Source organism: Pelobates fuscus, chromosome 5 (genome assembly GCF_036172605.1).
Source record: "Pelobates fuscus isolate aPelFus1 chromosome 5, aPelFus1.pri, whole genome shotgun sequence".
Taxonomy (NCBI): Eukaryota; Metazoa; Chordata; class Amphibia; order Anura; family Pelobatidae; genus Pelobates; species Pelobates fuscus.
This window is the reverse complement of record NC_086321.1, coordinates 296,657,718-296,681,738: the sequence shown is the minus strand read 5'-3', so window position 1 is coordinate 296,681,738 and position 24,021 is coordinate 296,657,718. Positions and strand designations below refer to the sequence as shown.

General features: G+C 43.3%; 1 protein-coding gene across 1 annotated transcript in view; it reads right to left on the bottom strand.

Moving 5' to 3' along the window:
- The window catches only part of LOC134612879 (mast cell protease 1A-like), a 79,570-nt gene extending 66,585 nt beyond the window's left edge, over positions 1 to 12,985 (bottom strand). Inside the window, exon 1 of the mRNA XM_063457334.1 lies at positions 12,892 to 12,985. Within this exon, the coding sequence (XP_063313404.1) occupies positions 12,892 to 12,949 (58 nt within the window). The 5' untranslated portion in view covers positions 12,950 to 12,985. The remainder of the gene's footprint in view (positions 1 to 12,891) is intronic.
- Positions 12,986 to 24,021: the final 11,036 nt, after the last annotated feature.

Sequence of the window (24,021 nt, the reverse complement as noted above, 5' to 3'; positions counted from 1 at the left end):
TATTCACCGACCTTCCCCAAAATCAAGCTTCTACATCCTCATGTCTTACTACCCCCCGACCGGAACCTCTAACCGACGCCCCTCCACGTAGCCCTATACTAACCCGACAACTGACCGGTACCCAACAACCCAAACATTACCAGATGCCTCTTCGTTTGAATCCTGGGTCAGCCTATCTCGATGCCGCAGGTCAAATGGTATATGCTGACCCAGTCTACGTATATGTCCCGTTCACGACTACCGATCTCTTGAATTGGAAGACCCACAATTCCTCGTATACTGAGAAACCACAAGCTATGACTGATCTGTTCACCTCGATAGTTCAGGCACATAATCCGACATGGGCTGATTGCCAGCAGTTATTAATGACATTGTTCAATAATGAGGAAAGGACTAGGATTAACCAAGCGGCCATTAAAGCGCTAGAGGATGAAGCCCGTACTTTAAATCAAGCCAATCCAGCAGCATGGGCCGCAACACATTATCCTAATACCGATCCCGACTGGAACGTTAATGGCGCAGATATGGTTCAACTAAAAGCCTATAGAGACGCTATAATTGCTGGCATGAAAGCCGGAGGGAAGAAAGCCATTAATATGTCGAAGACAGTTGAGGTGATTCAGAAAAGTGATGAAGCGCCCAGTGTTTTTTATGACCGATTATTGGAGGCATACTGCTTGTATACCCCCTTTAATCCGGAAGACACTGATAATTCCCGAATGGTAAACTCCGCCTTTGTCAGCCAAGCCTACGGGGATATTAAGCGCAAGCTACAAAAGTTAGAAGGGTTTGCAGGAATGTCCATCACCCAACTAATGGAGGTAGCAAATAAGGTGTACATGAATAGGGAATCAGAAAGTAAGAAGCGCAAGATGCGTAAAAAGGCTGATATGCTAGCGGTAGCGATCGCAGGCGTGGATAGACGGGGCCCAGATAGAGGCGATAGTAGGTGGAATAGGGAGCCCCTGAGTAGGAATCAGTGCGCGTATTGCAGAGAAGAAGGGCATTGGAGAAGCGAGTGTCCACAAAGAGAGCAGTACGAGAGAGACCCACCCAGGGCAGGTTATGGAAACTTTAGAGGCAGAGCGAGAGGTAGAGGAGGCCCCGGAGGGAGTAATGGTAATAGAGGGAGTAATGGTAACAGAGGAAGTGTAAGAGAAGATAGGTATTATCCAGCAGCGCAAAGGTCCCGCGATAGAGAAGGTAGGGACTTCGTAGGATTGGCTGACACGGTCATGGAGGACTATTGATACCGACCGGGCTCCATCCCCCTTGGTCGAGCGAAGCCTATGGTCGATGTATCAATAGGGGGAAAAAGGAGTGCATTCATGATCGACACTGGTGCTGAACATTCGGTGGTGACTAACCTAGTTGCTCCTCCATCTGGAAGAACTATTACCGTAATAGGAGCAACTGAAAGAAGTGCTGCAAAACCGGTTCTTAAAAGTCGACTCTGTACATTGGGAGGCCACGTAGTAAAACATCAATTCCTTTACATGCCTGAATGTCCAGTCCAATTGTTGGGACGTGATATGCTATCCAAATTACAAGCGCAGATTACGTTCCTACCAAACGGAACAACATCCTTAAAGTTTAATGGACCTTCAGGTATTATCACATTATCCGTACCAAAGGAAGAAGAGTGGCGACTTTATACAGCGTTGACTAGCCAAAACCCTAGGAGTGATGAATCCTTATTCAACATACCAGGAGTTTGGGCAGAGAACAACCCACCAGGACTGGCCCGCAATATTCCACCTATTAAAATCGAACTAAAACTTGGGGTTTATCCAGTGAGCCTAAGACAATATCACATCCCGCAGAAGGCTAAGAAGAACATTCAATCTTATCTGGATAAGTTCATACGGTATGGTATCCTAAAATTCTGTACTTCCCCCTGGAACAACCCATTGCTGCCTGTTCAAAAGCCCGGTACAGATGAGTATCGACCTGTGCAGGACTTGAGAGCAGTCAATGATGCGGTTGTTAGTATACATCCAGTTGTACCCAATCCGTATAACCTGCTTGCTTTAATTCTGTGCGGGGCTGCTTATTTTACAGTCTTAGACCTCAAAGATGCCTTCTTTTGCCTCCGAATTGCCGCAGAAAGCCAATGTATCTTCGCTTTCCAATGGGAAAACGCTGTGACGGGCTCAAAAAGCCAAATGACCTGGACAAGACTGCCCCAAGGGTTTAAAAATTCACCTACCCTATTTGGTTCAGCTCTAAGTCAAGATCTACTGGATTTCGAGTCCATCCCAGGAGAGTGTGTATTGTTACAATATGTAGATGACTTGTTGATAGCAGCAGTTACAAAGGAAATATGTCAGCAAGCAACACACGATCTACTACACATTCTCTGGAAGGCAGGATACAAGGTGTCTAGAAAGAAGGCTCAGTTGTGTTTGCCAACTGTCAAATATCTGGGATTCCATATCTCTGAAGGTCAAAGAATTATGGGGCCAGAGAGAAAAGAAGCTGTGTGCCAAATACCGATACCCAAGAATAGAAGACAAGTGCGAGAGTTCTTGGGGGCAGCAGGCTTCTGTAGGATATGGATTCCCAGTTACGCGATACTGGCAAAACCTCTGTATGCAGCTATCAAAGGTACAGAGCACGACCCCTTCTTATGGACTCAAGAACAACAAACAGCATTTGAAGATGTGAAGAAGGCTTTGATGAGTGCCCCAGCATTAGGTCTACCTGATCACACACGACCATTCTACCTGTATGTACATGAGCAAAGAAGAATGGCTGTGGGAGTATTGACACAGTACTTGGGATCATGGCAAAGACCTGTTGCCTACATGTCTAAGCAACTGGATGCAGTGGCCAGCGGACTTCCACCTTGTCTAAGAGCCATAGCTGCAGCCGCCCTGCTAGTAGCTGAAGCCGATAAACTCACTCTGGGTCAAGAACTTTATGTACGAGTCCCACATGCAGTACAGACGTTGTTGGATTACAAAGGAAATCATTGGTTTAGTAACAGCCGTATGACCAAGTATCAAGCAATGTTGTGTGAAAACCCAAGAGTGCATTTAGAGACTGTTAATACCTTAAATCCAGCTACCCTTTTGCCACAACCTACTGAAAGTCAACATGATTGTTTGGAAGTGATGGATGAAGTATTTTCAAGTAGACCAGATCTTCGTGATTTTCCCATCCAGAACCCTGATGTTCAATATTACACAGACGGCAGTAGTTATGTGAAAGAAGGGATCCGCTATGCAGGATATGCAGTAACAACGATAGACAAGGTGATAGAAGCTCGGCCACTGGCAAAAGGAACATCAGCACAGAAAGCAGAATTGATAGCACTGACACGAGCGTTACAATTGGCTGAAGGTTTAAGAGTGAACATCTACACGGACTCCAAGTATGCGTTTTTAACCACTCATGCCCACGGAGCTTTGTATAAAGAAAGAGGACTATTGAATTCAGAGGGCAAAGAAATCAAGTACGCAGCTGAAATCCTACAACTATTGGAAGCAGTGTGGGAGCCGAAAGAAGTCGGTATTATACATTGTCGAGCGCATCTGAGAGGAGATGGTGATGTAACCAAAGGAAATCGGATGGCAGATAATGCAGCTAAGCGTGCCGCTGAATCAGAAAGACAGGAATATGTGGAGCATATAGCTGCTCTTATACCAACTCCACTGTCTCAATGGACTCCAGTTTATACAGCTCAAGAAGAGGAGTGGTTAAAGACTGAACCTGGAAAGTATTTGGAGAACAAATGGTATCAGTTAGAAGATGGGAGAATAGTCATTCCAGCATCACTAGCGGTAGAAATTGTCCAAAACTATCACAACGGGACACATTCTGGGAGAGATAGTACAGAAGAATCTCTCAGAAAACATTTCTACATACCAAGATTGTCCAACTTGACTCAAGCCATTGTACGAAGATGTGTAACGTGTGCTAAAAATAATGCAAGGCAAGGACCAGTAAAGCCACCAGGAGTCCAGTTTATGGGGGGACTCCCCATGTCCGATCTACAGATTGACTATACAGTAATGCCTAAATCTGGTGGACATCGCTACCTACTGGTAGTTGTGTGCACCTATTCAGGCTGGGTAGAAGCATGTCCTACTCGTACAGAGAAAGCAGGAGAAGTTGTGAGATTCCTGCTACGAGAAATAATACCCCGATATGGACTACCCTGCTCTATAGGATCGGACAATGGTCCAGCTTTTGTTCATCAATGCCTACAACAACTGACTCATATGCTTGGTATAAAGTGGAGGCTTCATACGGCATATAGACCCCAGAGTTCTGGTAAAGTAGAGAGAATGAATAGAACTATTAAGAACCAGTTGGCTAAAATGTGTCAGGAAACCCAACTTAAGTGGAACGTTCTCTTGCCCATAGCTCTATTGCGAATCCGCAGTACACCTACCAGAAGGATGGGCCTCTCTCCTTTTGAAATCATGTATGGGCGACCACCTCCCGTACTTGGTAACTTAAGGGGGGATTTGAGTCAGTTGGGAGAAGGAATTACCCGGCAGCAGGTTGTAGAGTTGGGTAAGACTATGGAGGAGGTACAGAAATGGGTACAAGATAGATTACCTGTGAATATTTATCCCCCAGTTCATAGTTACCAGCCAGGAGACCAAGTGTGGATTAAAGAGTGGAATAATGTACCGTTAGGGCCCAAGTGGAGAGGTCCTTATGTTGTTCTTTTGTCTACCCCTACAGCGATAAAAGTGGCCGAAGTGACTCCGTGGATACATCACTCCAGGGTTAAACCAGCAGCAGTCGATTCTTGGCAAGCTACAGCAGATCCAGAGAATCCCTGCAAGATCTGGTTAAAGCGCACGACTCAGTCGGAGTGACGAGGAACCTTGTGGATTACAAATTTTATTGTTTCAGAGATTGGTAAGTGAGTGAGAAGGCCATAATAAAGCCTGTCCGCTCACCGACGTGTAGTATAAAAGTCAGGAAAAGTCTCGAAGAGACCCCTGTGAAGACGAGCAGAACTCCATTCCCTGCAGCCCTTACATCCTGGAAGCTGAGGTGCCATCGCACGGACGAAGACTGAGGATGACGACGAAAGATGTGTTTCTGATAATGTTTTTATATTCAGGAAGGTAGAGGTACCGACACTCCTAGCTGTGAGGTATGCATTAAGACTACAAGAACAGGTAACCATAGTTCCCAGACCCTAATTTGGCATTCGCAATACGAGTGTAAAGGAGATGTATCAAGATGTAGATACTTAAATATAGAATATAGTGTGTGCCATTTAGGAGTAGGAGAACCTAAGTGCTTCAGTCCAGAGTATCAACCCCGTACAATTTGGTTGACTCTCAGGACTCTAATTAATAAAACAGTGTTAGAATCCGTACATTCTTCGGGTGTTCTGCTATTTGATGCATGTAAGGCGATATCAAGTGGTAGAAAGCCGTGGAATGTATGTGGGGATCTTAGATGGGAGAGAACGTATGGGTCTAACGATAAATATATTTGTCCCAGCAGCAAAAATAAGTATGTGAGTCCTAGATGCCCAAATAGTCCTAGATGCCCAAATAGAGAATATAATTTTTGCCCATATTGGTCTTGTGTGGGGTGGGCAACTTGGGGACAGACAGCAGACAAGGACATGATTGTGACTAAGTTGCCTACCAATCCATACTGTAAGTCTATGGAATGCAATCCAGTCCATATTCTTATAAATAACCCCGACAAGTTCTTAGATAAATATGGTAATTTATTTGGGTTTCAAATATATGGGACGGGTTTAGACCCTGGGACAGTATTGTTTATAGGGATAGAGACTGATACGGTAACCTCCCAAACTCATCAGGTATTCCATTCCTTCTATGAAGAAATGAGTATAGATAATAAGATCCCCCATAATGCTAAAAACCTGTTCATTGATTTAGCTGAAAGTATTGCCGGTAGTCTTAATGTTACCAACTGCTATGTGTGTGGAGGTACTAACATGGGAGACCAATGGCCTTGGGAAGCAAAGGAGGTAATGTCCGGTTCTGAGGCAGTTGACCAATTAATATCTTCACAAGCCGATTATCAGATGAGTGTTAGAGGTAAATCTGAGTGGAGATTAAAGACCTCCATCATAGGTTATGTTTGCATAGCGAGGAAAGGAATGATGTATAATACTTCTGTAGGAGAATTAACTTGTCTAGGGCAAAAAGCTTATGATGATGATACAAAGAATACAACTTGGTGGTCGGCTTCAAATGTCTCAGAACCATCTAACCCGTTTGCAAGATATGCCAATTTAAAGGACGTATGGTTTGATTTATCCATCACATCTAGTTGGAGAGCCCCAGCAAATTTGTACTGGATCTGTGGTAAGAAAGCCTATTCGGAGTTGCCACAGGACTGGGAAGGGGCATGTGTGTTGGGTATGCTCAAACCATCCTTCTTCTTGTTACCTATCGAAACAGGTGAGACTTTAGGTGTTAAAGTGTATGATGTGAATCATAGGAAGAAAAGGGGACCCATAGAGATAGGCGCCTGGGAAGATGATGAATGGCCTCCCCAGCGTATTATAGACTATTATGGGCCAGCCACTTGGGCAGAGGATGGTACTTTCGGGTATAGGACCCCAATATATATGCTCAACCGCATTATAAGGTTACAGGCGGTGGTTGAGATAATTACTAATGAGACCTCACAAGCGCTCAATCTTCTAGCGAAGCATAATACTAGGATGAGGACAGCAGTGTACCAAAATAGATTAGCCTTGGATTACCTATTGGCAGTAGAGGGAGGTGTATGTGGGAAGTTTAACCTGAGCAATTGCTGTCTTCAAATAGATGACGAAGGGCAAGCAATAGCTGAGCTTACTAGCCATATGGTTAAACTAGCACATGTGCCTACTCAGGTATGGAAAGGGTACAATCCAAGTAGTTGGTTTGGTAGCTGGTATGAGCAGTTTGGAGGGCTTAAGGCATTGGTAGGTGGAGTCCTACTGATTTTAATGTTGTGTCTACTCCTGCCATGTCTTATACCCTTAGTAGTTAGGTCTGTGCAAAGCCTGATAGAAAATATAGCAGAGAGGAAGGCTGCTGCACAGATAATGGCAATTTATAAATATAAGGCTCTAGATCAGGGAGAACCAATGCAGGAAGATGAGTGTTGAAAGATTCACATCATAGACAAGTCTGGTCTGATTCATGGTAACTTGCGGTGTATGCAAACCAAGGTTAAGTGATGCCTCAAGTAATTGTGAAATATCAAGAGGCATCAAAGGGGGGAATGTGGTGGAATCTCGGTAAAAATAAATTTAGTAGGCCGAGATTACCACGTGGCATGTGTACGTGCATATGCTGACGTATCGATCAGTTGGTTGCACGAGGCAAGATACGATCAGTAGTGTACGGAGCATGTGCGAGAATACAGGATGTAGTATTCCCCTCCTCCATTGTGCTGGACAAGCCATGCGGTCAAACAGGAAGTTAATTCTTATTTGTATTGATTGGTCAAGAGAATGTGCGGGTGGAGCTTAATAAGGGAGGAGTTATGTGCCTATATAAGGAGCCTGCACTAGTCCCTCTGAGTCCCGATCGGTGAACCGAATAAAGAATCTCTTCCTTCCTGAAGAAACCTGTGTCCATCTCTCTGTTCTTGGCTTCCGTCAGTTTCTCCGGTATCAGTATTGCTTTTGTTTGTCTTGGAGGGATGAGGGGGGATTTGAATTTGCAGGCCCTGAGAGCTTGAGCCATATTCTGCTGGTGGTGCATAAGCCCACTGAGCGTTTATTCCAGCTCAAATGTACACTTGCTCAGTCAACTATGTAACATTATTTTTATCGTTTTTGCTTTATCATGGTTTATAAGTCAGGCGTGTTGTTGTTTCCACTAGACCCTTCCCCTGTGCCTGAGTTGTCGGTGTGTCTGCATTAGTCTAAACAACATGGCTTTCCTGGCCGTAGCCGGGAAGGGAATACTTCTTCTTCTGAGTTCGGCTTTAATTTGTGGTATTGTCCAAGATCTAATAGACGATGGACTGGCTGAGTCACGTCTCCCCGATTGTGAACCAGACCTAGTTGTGGGAACTAGGGCGTGAAAGATCATCTCCCCCCTCCGGAACTTTTTTGGTATTTGCTTCATATATGTGTATATATATATATAATTACAGTCCAGGTAACATTCTTCTTCTGGTTTTCAGTTTATCACATTATATCCAACATTGGTGGTTTGAAGTGGAGTATATATGGTTTGATGTATGTAGGATATTGCATTTTATACTGATACTGACAATATTTTGGTGGATTCCAATTGTTTCCTAGATTATGTTTTATCACGGATGAATGTTTTTTTTTCTCTCTTTATCATTTCAAACCACTGTCCCTCTGCCCTTTCTTTTGCAAAACGATATTCAGCTTGTTACTTTGCTTTGTGGGCATTTGACCCTCAAACACTGTGCCCCAATTTTCTTGGACCCATTGTGCTAACAGAGGCCTAATATAGGACTCAGCAGCTGTTATGAGCTCCTGCAACAATGGTCATCTTTCTAGAAATACATGAGAACTTATCCCAGTGTGGACCTAGGTCACTGAAGCCATTATGAGCTAACAAAGTACCACGTACCACGAGGAGGTGCTATTTGTTTTGCGGTGAAACTTAGCTTTTATGGCATCATGTAGCAATTATTAAAAAATATTTAATGCCTGTTCTGCATTTTGTAACATTTTTCATAATAGCTTAATTTGTGCCTGTATATTTCGTATATTACAACACAAATGTATATGTAAATGGGGTAGTTCGAATAAACTGCATTTACATAATTAATTAGATTGTATTCTATTTATTATATTAGCCAACTGGCCTAATTACATCAGAAATATGATTATTGCTCCATGTCTGCCCTGCAAGTACATTTGGGTTGCAACTAAGATGGCCTAACTCTGATTTTGCAAACATTTCCCATACACTTCTGCTACAGAGAGTATACACATAAACCCCTCCTATATGTTTATTTCTTCATCTGCAATTTCCTTTTTTTTTTTTTTTTTTAAAGCTACCTTGAAGGCGTTTCCATTTTCCATTTCCAAGGTGAATAAAACAATAAAGAATGTAAGGATTAAAAATGGATGCCTATCCTGGCAACTTTGGAGAATCCAATAGCTTTATGGGTTCAGGTGTACCTGTTAATATCGTCCTCACAAACCAAAAATCACCTCCTCCTTAATCAATGTTCCTCTTTTTATTATTCCTTCTCAATGTCTTTTCTCTATTTAGTAAAATATATATTCGCTTCCTTTTACGTTTACCTGCTCATCCGATCTACTTTGCTCCTCTAACACTTTACTCATCCCTTCTCACACATCTGCTTCCCCTCTCCTTTGTCAGAGTATCTACTGCACACATGCAGGTCCCAATACCTTCTAATGATAGCCACTAACTTTATCATTCTTGCACTACCCTAGAAAACCTGACAGTCTCTTAAATGTATCCTGTCACATCACTCCTTTCTCTTTTCAATGCCCTTTCTGGAATATATACTCTGTCTGTAACATATTGAATCAACTACTATCTATGATCTCTTCGTCTTCAATTCCCTGTATCTCATAAAACAAATTAAACCATTGCTCTCTTCCTTATTTACTGCTAACCCATTCTTTCGATTCTTTGGTGGATTCCCATTGTTTCCCATGATGTGTCAACAAGGATGGTGGTGTTGCATTTTTCTCTCTTTGTAATCTTCAAACTCCTGTCCCCTTGCCCATCCTTTTGCTATTCTGCACCTCATCCTTGGCTACTTTATCGTTCCAATTAACCATCCTATATGCTCAATAGATTTCCTTCACCTACATTGTCCCTTGGAGTTCCTCAGTGGATTAACTCACACATTGACTCAAGACTTAACACATTGACTTCACATTTGGCAAGTAAAGATTTCTCCCCAATCTCCTACTCCTCACAGATGCACTTCTGCCCTCCAACTTCACATCCAGCCCTCTTAAACCCATACACCCGTACTTTATACAATCCTGTTCACGTAGTTCTGTCCCTTTTCTAAGTCATGTATTTAATCTCTTATCTGGTTTCTTCTATACTTCTCTCAAACATACAATAATCAGCCCACTCTTAAATACTCTCTCTCTCTTCCCTACTTCTTCATCTAATGACTGTACTATATCTCTATTCCTTCAAGCTCCTAGAACAACTATATACCTATCTAACTGACTTCCTCAAATCCAGTACACTCTATCACCCTGTTCAATCTGGTTTCTACTTTCTGCACTCTACTGAAATGGCCCTAACAAAAGTTAGTAATGACTTACTTAAATCTAGTTCATTACTGATCATTACTGGATTTTATTTCTCCATGCTGCATTTGACACTGTTGACTACAAATTAATTCTTTAAAGCCTTTGCACCCTTTTGTGACATTGACGTTTCCTGTTTCCTCAACGTTCCTCAACCTTCCTCTCTCAACCTTTCGTTAGTGTCTCTTTTTCTGGTACCAGTTCCTTCCTGCTACTTGATTTATTTTTAGTCCCCAATGGTCAGTCCTCATATTCACTTCTATTTTCTCTATAGTCTATATCTCTTAGCAACATTATGAGTTCCTTTGGATTCCAGTGCCATCTGTATGCTGATAACACTCAGCTCTATATCTACCCCTATAATCTCTGCCCTTCTCCTAGAACATATCTAACTGCCTCTTTTCTCTCTCCGGGTGGCTACCTAGTTTCTAAAACACAATCTTTCAATAGCGAATTTACTTATATTTCATCTTTCAAAAACAACTCCTCAAATCGATCTGCAGGACAGAGGGATACCCATAATCCCATCCCCGCCCTAGCTTGGTATTATTGGTGTTATTCTTGACTCACATTTTCTCTCCAGATCCAATCTCTTTCCAAATCATGTAATTTCTAACTCACTAACATGAGCTTGATGAGATTCAATTAAAGGATATCTGTACTCATTGTCTTTCCTTAAGCTCTTTTGAAAGAGCATACAATTCTGTAGTAGTACTGCTAGCAAATGTATAGTTTGGAAACATTTATTATTTAAAAATAGCTTTTTTTTCTACCACTTCTCTGTCAAATCTTTGGCATTGCCTCTAAGGAAGAGAAAGAAAACCTCCCATCGGAGTTGATTCTGCTCTCCCAAGCATAGAAGCAGCTGGAACAGAGTGACATCAAACACCGGCATGCTGGCTATCATTGACCATCTTATTTTCTATTCACACCTCTATTGCAAATTCTTAAAGGAACACTCTAGACCCATAAAGCTTGTTGAAGTGGTTTATGATTGAATAGCGTGTCTTCTTTAAGTCCATTTTTTTTTAAAGAGCAGATTTCAATAGAAATGGTCACTTTTATTAATGAATCTTGTTACAATCCCCAGATTGTCAATAAGACTACTTGTCCTGTCACTTTCTTGTTTATTTAGCTCAGACTAAATAAACACAAGAGGCAGCAATTGCCCAGAGCAACTGCCTTGCAAAGACTTCTCAATGAGCTTCATTGTTAAGCCTGTGGTTGGACAGCTACAGAAAGTCTAGCTTGGGTAAAAAGGGAGGTCTTTTTTTTTTTAAGAGATCTGCAGTTGTTCTAAGCAGTTTTTAGAAATAATAATAATAATAATTAAATGCATGTATGTTTTCATTGTAACAAATAGTGATTTTAATTTAAAAAGTCTCGCAAAATTCTCACTACTGACATCCTGTTCCTCCTCACAAAATTCAGGCTTCCACACTACACGTCACTCACTCATTTCTCTGCAGCTCTCCCGTGCACTAGTTTATTTATTCATAATTTTCAATAGACATTCTTTCACATTGTCTATTCTCATGTTCTACCTAGTAGATTGCAAGCTCATTTCAATAGGGACGTTTAAGCCCTTGGTTCTTTCCACTTTATTTTGTTTGTTAAAGGAACACTCCAAGAACCATGACCACTACAGCTTGGGAGGGCACAGGAATACCCTAGCGCCCGTCATGTTACGTGACGGGCGGATTGATGACGCAAGCGTGCTGCACCGAAAATAAAAAGTATTACAGCTGTATCAAGTTCAAGATTGATTCTAATGGTATTTATTGCAACCTGGGAGAGAGCACTTTAGCAATGAAGAAGATTCCAGCTGGAGTATGAAACACGTCTGCTGTTCCATACTTTTATTTATTGTTTTTTTTTACTTTTTTATTTATCCTGTGGTGTTCATTTAGGCTATATGCCTTGTTATACATATCTGTATATTTTGCACTGCTTAATTGTCCCTTATTTTAATTTGTATGCCCAATACATTTTTATTAATCATATCTGATTCCTGTGCTGCTCTCCATCCAGGATGTCGCTTTAGCATGTTTAGGCACCCTCCTGCACATCATATAGAGCCTGGGACGGCTCTACATTCTGTGAGCCTTATCCTATATAGGGGCTTATCTCTTGTATATACAGTTTTCACCATGTATTTTGTTTTTGCTTTATATTTATATGCCCACCAAATATTCTAATTAATTTACACCATAAATAAGGATGGTCTTACCACAGGTACAATCACACTCATCAAAGAGATATTGGGACAATAACTTCCTTCAGCACAATTGTCCAGAAGAAAGTTTCCCAGGAAACTGAAACATTCCCTAATCTAACAGATGATAATGGCGGTTTGAAAATAAAGATGATTTGAAAAATGCGAAAACATCCCAGAGTGCAGGTAAAAAAAAAAAAAAATTACAAAAAAAATTAAAAAAATTTAAAAAAAATGAAATAAATATATCTATATATATCTAGCATTACATAGATAGCACAATATAAACACAAGTGAAACATACATAATACGATGAATGAATAATGATGTTTAGCTTGTTGCATGGCCCTTATTATATTAAACGTAAGAGCAATATTCTGAGCTTAATACCTTCCACCCTTCTACAAAATCAAAAATTATACTACTTACTAACCTGCATGTGCAGAGAGAAGACAAAGCAGGAAAAGTAGGTGAAATAGATAACACTCCATGGTTTGCTGGTTGCACCTAGGAGAGTCTTCTGAAGTCAGCCAACTTATATTTTCCTACGAACCTCCCCAAGACCCGCCTCACTCCAAGCAGATTTTATCTAAAGTGCTAAAGTTATATCGGAGTGAAGTAAAAAGAGGAAGCACTCATAACAAGATACAACATAGATCATAGGTGCAGATAAACTGTGGGTGTGAGGCATAACAGCTCCTGTGATTAAAATCTGCAACTTTTGGTAAATTAAGTGGATGAGAAGTGGAAATAAATAAATAAATATATATATATATATATATATATATATATATATATATATATATTAATCATGTTTCACAGAATATAATTTTTTTTCCATTAGTGACATGAATCTGACCTCCTTTTTGAAACTGTATTTAATTTTATTAGGCAGAGAAGGAACACTTCAATAGTGATGTACCGATTGGTTCGCTGGTGAATAGTTCCCGGCGAACATAGCGTGTTCGCGTTCGCCACAGCGGGCGAACACATGCGCGGTTCGATCCGCCCCCTATTCGTCATAATTGAGTAAACTTTGACCCTGTGCCTCACAGTCAGCAGACACATTCCAGCAAATTAGCAGCAGACCCTCCCTTCCAGACCCTGCCACCTCCTGCACAGCATCCATTTTAGATTCATTCTGAAGCTGCATTCTTAGATAGAGGAGGGAAAGTGTAGCTGCTGCTCATTTGATAGGGAAATTGATAGCTAGGCTAGGGTATTCAGTGTCCACTACAGTCCTGAAGGACTCATATGATCTCTGCTGTAAGGACAGCACCCCAAAAAGCCCTTTTTAGGGCTAGAACATCAGTCTGCTTTTTTTTGTGTGTGTAATGTAATTGCAGTTGCCTGCCTGCCAGATTCTGTGTCAGGCTCACAGTGGATACTGTGCCCACTTGCCCAGTGCCACCACTCATATCTGGTGTCACAATAGCTTAAGCTTGACATTTAAAAAGAAAACATTTTTTTTCACTGTAATAGATTGAATAGCAGTTAGTTGTCTGCCAGCTTCTGTGTCAGGCTCACAGTGGATACTGTGCCCACTTGCCCAGTGCCACCACTCATATCTGGTGTCACAATAACTTAAGCTTGACATTTAAAAACAAAAAAATGTTTTTCACTGTAATAGATTGAATATCAGTTAGTTGTCTGCCAGCTTCTGTGTCAGGCTCACAGTGGATACTGTGCCCACTTGCCCAGTGCCACCACTCATATCTGGTGTCACAATAGCTTAAGCTTGCATTTAAAAACAAAAAAAATGTTTTTCACTGTAACAGATTGAATAGCAGTTAGTTGTCTGCAAGCTTCTGGGTGTCAGGCCTTCAGCGTGTACTCTGCCAACCTCTGCAAGTGCACTTTGCCACTCATATCTGGTGTGACTATAGCGTGCCTTTAAAAAGAAAAAAAGTGTTTCACTGTAAGCTAATAGCAGTCAGTGTCCTTCAAGCGAGTGTCAGGCCTTCAGCGTGTACTCTGCCAACCTCTGCCAGTCCACTTTGCCACTCATACCTGGTGTGACAATAGCGTGCCTTTAAAAAGAAAAAAAGTTTTTCACTGTAAGCTAATAGCAGTCAGTGTCCTTCAAGCGAGTGTCAGGCCTTCAGCATGTACTCTGCCAACCTCTGCCAGTCCACTTTGCCACTCATATCTGGTGTGACAATAGGGTGCCTTTAAAAAGAAAAAAAGTTTTTTACTGTAAGCTAAGAGCAGTCAGTGTCGTTCAAGCTGGTGTGTCAGGCCTTTGGCGTGTACTCTGCCAACCTCTGCCAGTCCACTTTGCCACTCATATCTGGTGTGACATTAGCGTGCCTTTAAAAAGAAAAAAAGTTTTTCACTGTAAGCTAATAGCAGTCAGTGTCCTACAAGCGAGTGTCAGGCCTTCAGCGTGTACTCTGCTAACCTTTGCCAGTGCACATTGCCACTCATATCTGGTGTCACAATAGCGTGCATTTAAAAACAAAAAAAGTTTTCACTGTAATAGATTGAATAGCAGTTACTTGTCTTCAAGCGGGTGTGTCAGGCCAACAGCGTGTACTCTGCCAACCTCTGCCAGTGCACATTGCCACTCATATCTGGTGTCACAATAGCGTGCATTTAAAAACAAAAAACTTTTTTTCACTGTTATAGATTGAATAGCAGTTAGTTGTCTGCAAGCGGGTGTGTCAGGCCAACAGCGTGTACTCTGCCAACCTCTGCCAGTGCACATTGCCACTCATATCTGGTGTCACAATAGCGTGCATTTAAAAACAAAAAACTTTTTTCACTGTTATAGATTGAATAGCAGTTAGTTGTCTGCAAGCGTCTGTGTGTCAGGCTCACAGTGGATACTGTGCCCACTTGCCCAGTGCCACCACTCATATCTGGTGTCACAATAGCGTGCATTTAAAAACAAAAAACTTTTTTCACTGTTATAGATTGAATAGCAGTTAGTTGTCTGCAAGCGTCTGTGTGTCAGGCCAACAGCGTGTACTCTGCCAACCTCTGCCAGTGCACAGTGCCACTCATATCTGGTGCCACAATAGCGTGCATTTAAAAACAAAAAACTTTTTTCACTGTTATAGATTGAATAGCAGTTAGTTGTCTGCAAGCGTCTGTGTGTCAGGCCAACAGTGTGTACTCTGCCAGTGCACAGTGCCACTCATATCTGGTGGCACAATAGCATGCATTTGAAAAAAAAACTTTTTTCACTGTTATAGATTGAATAGCAGTTAGTTGTCTGCAAGCGTCTGTGTGTCAGGCCAATAGTGTGTACTCTGCCAGTGCACAGTGCCACTCATATCTGGTGGCACAATAGCGTGCATTTAAAAACCAAACCCTTTTTTTTCACTGTAATAGATTGAATAGCAGTTAGTTGTCTGCAAGCGTCTGTATGTCAGGCTTACAGTGGATACTGTGCCCACTTGCCCAGTGCCACCACTCATATCTGGTGTCACAATAGCGTGCATTTAAAAACAAAAAACTGTTTTCACTGTTATAGATTGAATAGCAGTTAGTTGTCTGCAAGCGGCTGTGTGTCAGGCCAACAGCGTGTACTCTGCCAGTGTGCACAGTGCCACTCATATCTGGTGGCACAATAGCGTGCATTTAAAAACCCACAAACTGTTTTTTTCACTGTAATAGATTGAATAGCAGTTAGTTGTCTGCAAGCGTCTGTGTGTCACGCTCACAGTGGATACTGTGCCCACTTGCCCAGTGCCACCACTCATATCTGGTGTCACAATAGCGTGCATTTAAAAACAAAAAACTTTTTTCACTGTTATAGATTGAATAGCAGTTAGTTGTCTGCAAGCGTCTGTGTGTCAGGCCAACAGCGTGTACTCTGCCAACCTCTGCCAGTGCACAGTGCCACTCATATCTGGTGCCACAATAGCGTGCATTTAAAAACAAAAAACTTTTTTCACTGTTATAGATTGAATAGCAGTTAGTTGTCTGCAAGCGTCTGTGTGTCAGGCCAACAGTGTGTACTCTGCCAGTGCACAGTGCCACTCATATCTGGTGGCACAATAGCATGCATTTGAAAAAAAAACTTTTTTCACTGTTATAGATTGAATAGCAGTTAGTTGTCTGCAAGCGTCTGTGTGTCAGGCCAATAGTGTGTACTCTGCCAGTGCACAGTGCCACTCATATCTGGTGGCACAATAGCGTGCATTTAAAAACCCAAACCCTTTTTTTTCACTGTAATAGATTGAATAGCAGTTAGTTGTCTGCAAGCGTCTGTATGTCAGGCTTACAGTGGATACTGTGCCCACTTGCCCAGTGCCACCACTCATATCTGGTGTCACAATAGCGTGCATTTAAAAACAAAAAACTGTTTTCACTGTTATAGATTGAATAGCAGTTAGTTGTCTGCAAGCGTCTGTGTGTCAGGCCAACAGCGTGTACTCTGCCAGTGTGCACAGTGCCACTCATATCTGGTGGCACAATAGCGTGCATTTAAAAACCCACAAACTTTTTTTTACTTTAATAGATTGAATAGCAGTTAGTTGTCTGCAAGCGTCTGTATGTCAGGCTTACAGTGGATACTGTGCCCACTTGCCCAGTGCCACCACTCATATCTGGTGTCACAATAGCGTGCATTTAAAAACAAAAAACTTTTTTCACTGTTATAGATTGAATAGCAGTTAGTTGTCTGCAAGCGTCTGTGTGTCAGGTCAACAGCGTGTACTCTGCCAGTGCACAGTGCCACTCATATCTGGTGGCACAATAGCATGCATTTAAAAACAAAAAACTTTTTTCACTGTTATAGGAAGGTACCCGGACAAAATTTCTTTGCACAAAAGGCAATCCCCAACCTGTACTCGATTGTGCAAAAGGAAGTAATGGCATGTCTGGCACACAGTGTTGGGGCAAGGGTCCATCTGACCACTGATACCTGGTCTGCAAAGCATGGTCAGGGCAGGTATATCACCTACACTGCACATTGGGTAAACCTGCTGACGGCTGCCAAGCATGGAATGCGTGGCTCTGCAGAGGAGTTGGTGACACCGCCACGACTTGCAGGCAGGCCTGCTGCCACCTCCTCTACTCCTCCTACTCCATCCTCTTCCATAACCTCCTCGGCTGAGTCCTCTTCTGCTGCTGCGTCTTGCTCCCCATCAACGGCACCCCCCCAGCTCCCCAGGTATTATTCCACATCCCGGATACGGCAGTGTCACGCCATCTTGGGTTTGACTTGCTTGAAAGCAGAGAGTCACACCAGACAAGCACTCCTGTCTGCCCTGAATGCACAGGTGGAAAAGTGGCTGACTCCGCAGCAACTGGATATCGGCAAAGTGGTTTGTGACAACGGAACAAATTTGTTGGCGGCATTGAAGTTGGGCAAGTTGACACATGTGCCGTGCATGGCACATGTGTGTGTAATCTGATCGTACAACGCTTTGTGCATAAGTACACAGGCTTACAGGACGTCCTGAAGCAGGCCAGGAAGGTGTGTTGCCATTTCAGAAGTTCCTACACGGCCATGGTGCACTTTGCAGATATCCAGCCCCGAAACAACATGCCAGTGAGGCGCTTGATTTGCGACAGCCCGACACCTTGGAATACAACACTCCTAATGTTCGACCGCCTGCTCCAACAAGAAAAAGCCGTTAATGAATATTTGTATGACCGGGGTGCTAGGACAGCCTCTGGGGAGCTGGGATTTTTTTGCCACGTTACTGGACGCTCATGCGCAATGCCTGTAGGCTCATGCGTCCTTTTGAGTAGGTGACAAACCTAGTCAGTCGCACCGAAGGCACCATCAGCGACATCATACCATTTGTTTTCTTCCTGGAGCGTGCCCTGGGAAGAGTGCTGGATCAGGCCGTTGATGAGCGTGAAGAGGAAGAGGAAGAAGTCGTGGTCACCATCACCACCAGAAACAGCCTTATCAGCATCGCTTGCTGGACCTGCGGCAACGCTGGAAGAGGATTGTGAGGAAGAGGAGTCAGAGGAGGAATGTGGCTTTGAGGAGGAGGAGGAGGAAGACCAACCACAACAGGCATCCCAGGGTGCTCGTTGTCACCTATCTGGTTCCCGTGGTGTTGTACGTGGCTGGGGGGAAGAACATACCTTCATTAAGATCACTGAGGAGGAGGAACGGGAAATGAGTAGCTCAGCATCCAACCTTGTGCAAATGGGGTCTTTCATGCTGTCGTGCATGTTGAGGGACCCTCGTATAAAAAGGCTGAAGGAGAACGACCTGTACTGGGTGTCCACGCTACTAGACCCCCGGTATAAGCAGAAAGTGGCTGAAATGTTACCAAATTACAACAAATTGGAAAGGATGCAGCATTTGCAAAATAAATTAAAAAGTATGCTTTACACAGCGTATAAGGGTGATGTCACAGCACAACGGGAATCTAACAGGGGAAGAGGTGAAATTAATCCTCCTCCTCCCACTACCATGCCGGCACGGACAGGACGCTTTTAAGACGTGTTGTTGATGGAGGACATGCGGAGCTTTTTAAGTCCTACGCATCGCCACAGCCCTTCGGGATCCACCCTCAGAGAACAACTCGACCGACAGGTAGCAGACTACCTCGCCTTAACTGCAGATATCGACACTCTGAGGAGCGATGAACCCCTTGACTACTGGGTGTGCAGGCTTAACCTGTGGCCTGAGCTATCCCAATTTGCGATAGAACTTCTGGCCTGCCCCGCTTCAAGTGTCCTGTCAGAAAGGACCTTCAGTGCAGCAGGAGGTATTGTCACTGAGAAGAGAAGTCGCCTAGGTCAAAAAAGTCTACATTACCTCACCTTTATTAAGATGAATGAGGGATGGATCCCGAAGGGACTGACAGTGGGCTATACATTCAACTTAAAAAGGCCTGATGAGATGAGCTGCCTTGGGCTAAAAATGGTGACCCTGATATCGATTCTTTTAAGCAAACAAATAAGTTTGAATGACTATCTGTTCCTGTCCAAATTAGAGATGATTAAATTGCGTATACGCAGAAGTAAATTCACACTGACACACGGAGTTCAGGTTAAAAGAACTTCGAGAAAATTTAATGGCATCTGGTTAAAAAGCGGTCTCGCAGACCCTTATAAGAGCAATATTACATCATCACAGAATATCAAGATAACAACAAATAAACATCATTAATTGGGTTAGGTGTTAAGTGGCTATGTCAATACCCACCCATCAATATTATTAATTGGCTTAAGTACTAAGTGGCCGGCTAAATGTCCTCCCACGAGAGGTGGCGTCATCTTGGACACGGGAGTGGACACGATGGCTCAGACGCCATCTTGCTAGCACGAGGCTTCACTCGATGGGAGGGTGGCTTTAGGCGCCATTTTGAGTAGTTAGTGCTGTTAGATTCGAGGTCAGGTTCAAGGCTTTTTAGTGAATGGACATTTCATTAGTACAGTTCTCATGATCTAACTATGGCATACAATGTTTCATATTACAGGAACTTGACAATTCCGGTGTTACTCATATCCTTCTAGAAAATACATTCTCTTTCTAATATTCTAAATGCTGTTAGGAAAATCTGTCATATAATGAAGTTAATGGAGTTAATGGGAAATTTAATAAGGGTTTTAATAATTCTATAACATCCCTATGTAGGAGGAACAGTCCCTATTCTGCTCTGTGTCAGTGTGTATCAGGCTCTCTGAGGACAGGTGTCAATCCATATCTGCCAAGTGACCCTATGTAGGAGGAACAGTCCCTATTCTGCTCTGTGTCAGTGTGTATCAGGGTCTCTGAGGACAGGTGTCAATCCATATCTGCCAAGTAACCGTATGTAGGAGGAACAGTCCCTATTCTGCTCTGTGTCAGTGTGTATCAGGGTCCCTGAGGACAGGTGTCAATCCATATCTGCCAAGTGACCCTATGTAGGGGGAACAGTCCCTATTCTGCTCTGTATCCGTGTGTATCAGGGTCTCTGAGGACAGGTGTCAATCCATATCTGCCAAGTGACCCTATGCAGGGGGAACAGTCCCTATTCTGCTCTGTGTCAGTGTGTATCAGGGGCTCTGAGGACAGGTGTCAATCCATATCTGCCAAGTTACCCTATGTAAGGGGAACAGTCCCTATTCTGCTCTGTGTCAGTGTGTATCAGGGTCTCTGAGGACAGGTGTCAATCCATATCTGCCAAGTGACCCTATGTAGGGGGAACAGTCCCTATTCTGCTCTGTGTCAGTGTGTATCAGGGTCTCTGAGGACAGGTGTCAATCCATATCTGCCAAGTGACCCTATGTAGGGGGAACAGTCCCTATTCTGCTCTGTGTCAGTGTGTATCAGGGATCCTTAGGATAGGTGTCAAGCCATATCTGCCAAGTGACCCTATGTAGAAGGAACAGTCCCTATTCTGCTCTGTGTCAGTGTGTATCAGGGTCCCTGAGGACAGGTGTCAATCCATATCTGCCAAGTGACCTTATGTAGGGGGAACAGTCCCTATTCTGCTCTGTGTCAGTGTGTATCAGGGATCCTTAGGATAGGTGTCAAGCCATATCTGCCAAGTGACCCTATGTAGGGGGAACAGTCCCTATTCTGCTCTGTGTCAGTGTGTATCAGGGTCCCTGAGGACAGGTGTCAATACATATCTGCCAAGTGACCCTATGTAGGGGGAACAGTCCCTATTCTGCTCTGTGTCAGTGTGTATCAGGGTCCCTGAGGACAGGTGTCAATCCATATCTGCCAAGTGACCCTATGTAGGGTGAACAGTCACTATTCTGCTCTGTGTCAGTGTGTATCAGGGTCCCTGAGGACAGGTGTCAATACATATCTGCCAAGTGACCCTATGTAGGGGGAACAGTCCCTATTCTGCTCTGTGTCAGTGTGTATCAGGGTCCCTGAGGACAGGTGTCAATCCATATCTGCCAAGTGACCCTATGTAGGGTGAACAGTCACTATTCTGCTCTGTGTCAGTGTGTATCAGGGTCCCTGAGGACAGGTGTAAATCCATATCTGCCAGGTGACCCTATGTAGGGGGAACAGTCCCTATTCTGCTCTGTGTCAGTGTGTATCAGGGTCTCTGAGGACAGGTGTCAATCTATATGTCAAGGTGTCAATATGTCATATGTCAGGTGTCAATCCATATCCATTGTGATTTAGGAATGTTGGGTGATTTATGCCCTTTATGGATTAAAACCAGACTCAACTGTGTAATTTTCCATGGGAGTTTTGCCATGGATCCCCCTCCGGCATGCCACAGTCCAGGTGTTAGTCCCCTTGAAACAACTTTTCCATCACTATTGTGGCCAGAATGAGTCCCTGTGGGTTTTAAAATTCGCCTGCCCATTGAAGTCAATGGCGGTTCGCCCAGTTTGCCGGTTCGCGAACGTTTGAGGAAGTTCGCGTTCGCCATTCGCGAACCGAAAGTTTTATGTTCGCGACATCACTATTCACAAGTAATAGTTGCATATACCTGTTTTTAAACCCCAAACAAGATTAAAAAATGGATACATAGATGAAAGATATATATAAAAAAATTGTATATAAACAATGTATATATATATATATATTTTTTTTTTTTTTTTCCTGGCCATATCCATGGCAGCACAACAATTGGTTAGCTCCTCCCTATCCCTAATTAGACAGGAACAAATCTAAAATCAGGGGTATAAATACCCCCTCCCACCAATAGTCCCTTAGTCTTTTTTTCCTGTCCTATCCCTATAGGGACTGTGAACACACTTTTTTATTTTTTGGCTTACCTGAGGGTTTTTACCTTCGGCCCCAAGGGAGTTCAGCCTCTCTTCCTTGGGAAGTCTCCAGTACGTGGCCGTGCGCAAAGGATAACCCCTTGGAGATGCTCCTTTAGTTACCGGGAGCTGCTTGCAGTGACCCTAGGGGTAGCAAGAAAAAATATTGCCAATAAGGAACATTCCCTGCAGTAACCAAGCGGTAGCAGGAAGTGGCAGAAGAACCTCATCTTCAGAAGATTCTTCTTATCTCTACCTGGAAGGCACAGTAAGTTTAAATACATATTCATGTATTATATTACATGGCTGTCAGGTCTCCCCCTTCCACCTCTTTGTATGTGCCATATATTCACCCTTCCAAATGAAGACTTTGTATGTACCATATAATTTCTATATTTTTTTTTCTCTCCATTTTCCCTTTAAAAAATTTGATTTTACCGGGCTTTTTTCTGGTCGGCCGCCATCTTGGCGGCGTCCTTTCGGTGCTCTGCACCTGCGCTGGCCTGCGGGCGCGTCATCCTCGGTCCTACGCATGCGCGGTCCGGAGGCCGCGTCATGGCGTCTTCCGCGCATGCGCGGACCGGTGGCTGCGTCTGTAGACGTTTCCGCGCATGCGCGGATCGGGGGGCGTCTCATGCGCACTTTCTTCCGGGTTCTCGGTGACGTCACGGTGACGTCATTCGTCACCTTTAAAAAGGCGCCAAATTTAAATTCCTTCACCTGTTTCAGGTTGCCTGGACATCTGGGAGTTCTTGCAGCTTCTTTGGTTCCAGTTTTGTTGGTTTATTTTCAAGCTTCCTATTTTCTGTAACTCAGGTATGGTTTTATTTCTTAAAGGCACATCCCCTTTTCTTTCACAATTGAATTTTTATACTTTTTTGGGTATAAATATCTCAATTCCTTTCTATATTATAACAGGGAAGATGGATACATCTTTCTCATCAGACTCTGAGGCATCTGTTCATAAACAAATGTCACACAAAGGTTATAGGTAAGCCATCATTATTATTTTTTTTTTTTTCTCTCTCTCCATTTTTATACCAAACAAAAGAGTGCCTGGATTAATTGTATTTCCCTATCATGACAGCTCTACGGGAATTAAAGCATCCAGAACTTCCAAAGGCAAGTCGCCTATGAAGAAGAGATGCGAAGCCTGCAGCAATAAACCGCTAGAAGGGAAACGTCTCTGTGCGGATTGCCTGTCTACAGCCGCCGGAGCTTCTACTACTGCTCCTACTCTGGATATGATGGAGTTTATCAAGCATGCGGTCTCCCAGGGCATCAGAGAAGCTGGGAAATCCCACAAGAGGCCCAGATTCACTGAATCCTTGGGGTTTTCTCAGGAGGAATCCTCAGATGAGTCCATGGACTCCTACAGGGAAGGGCTGTCCTCTTCAGAAGAATAATCTTATGTCCCGCAATTCATGGAGCCTGCTCAAGTAGATCATTTAATAGCCAGAGTTCGTACATCCTTGAGCCTCAAGGAAGTATCCTCGGAGCAACCTTCTACTTCCAGTAGATATTTTGCAGATCTAAAGAAAAAGAGAGCCACATTTCCAGCTCATGAGACAATCAAGGAGATGATTGAAGACGAATGGTCTAATACTCGCAAGAAACTGACATCTCAAGGCAGAGTTGCTCGTCTTTATCCATTTGAGAGAAAATACTCCAGCTGTTGGGATTCGGCTCCTAAGGTAGATGCGGCCGTAGTAAGACTGTCCAAACACACTACCCTACCGGTTGACGACGCAGGCTCATTTAGAGATCCCATGGATAGAAAAATGGATCTAAACCTCGCCAAGGCTTACGTGGCTGCAGGCACAGGCCTACATCCAGCAGTCACTCTTACTTCAGTTTCCAGAGCTTTAAAAATCTGGATGGAAAATCTAGAGGCAGACATCCAAAGAGGCAGGAGCAGATCCAGTCG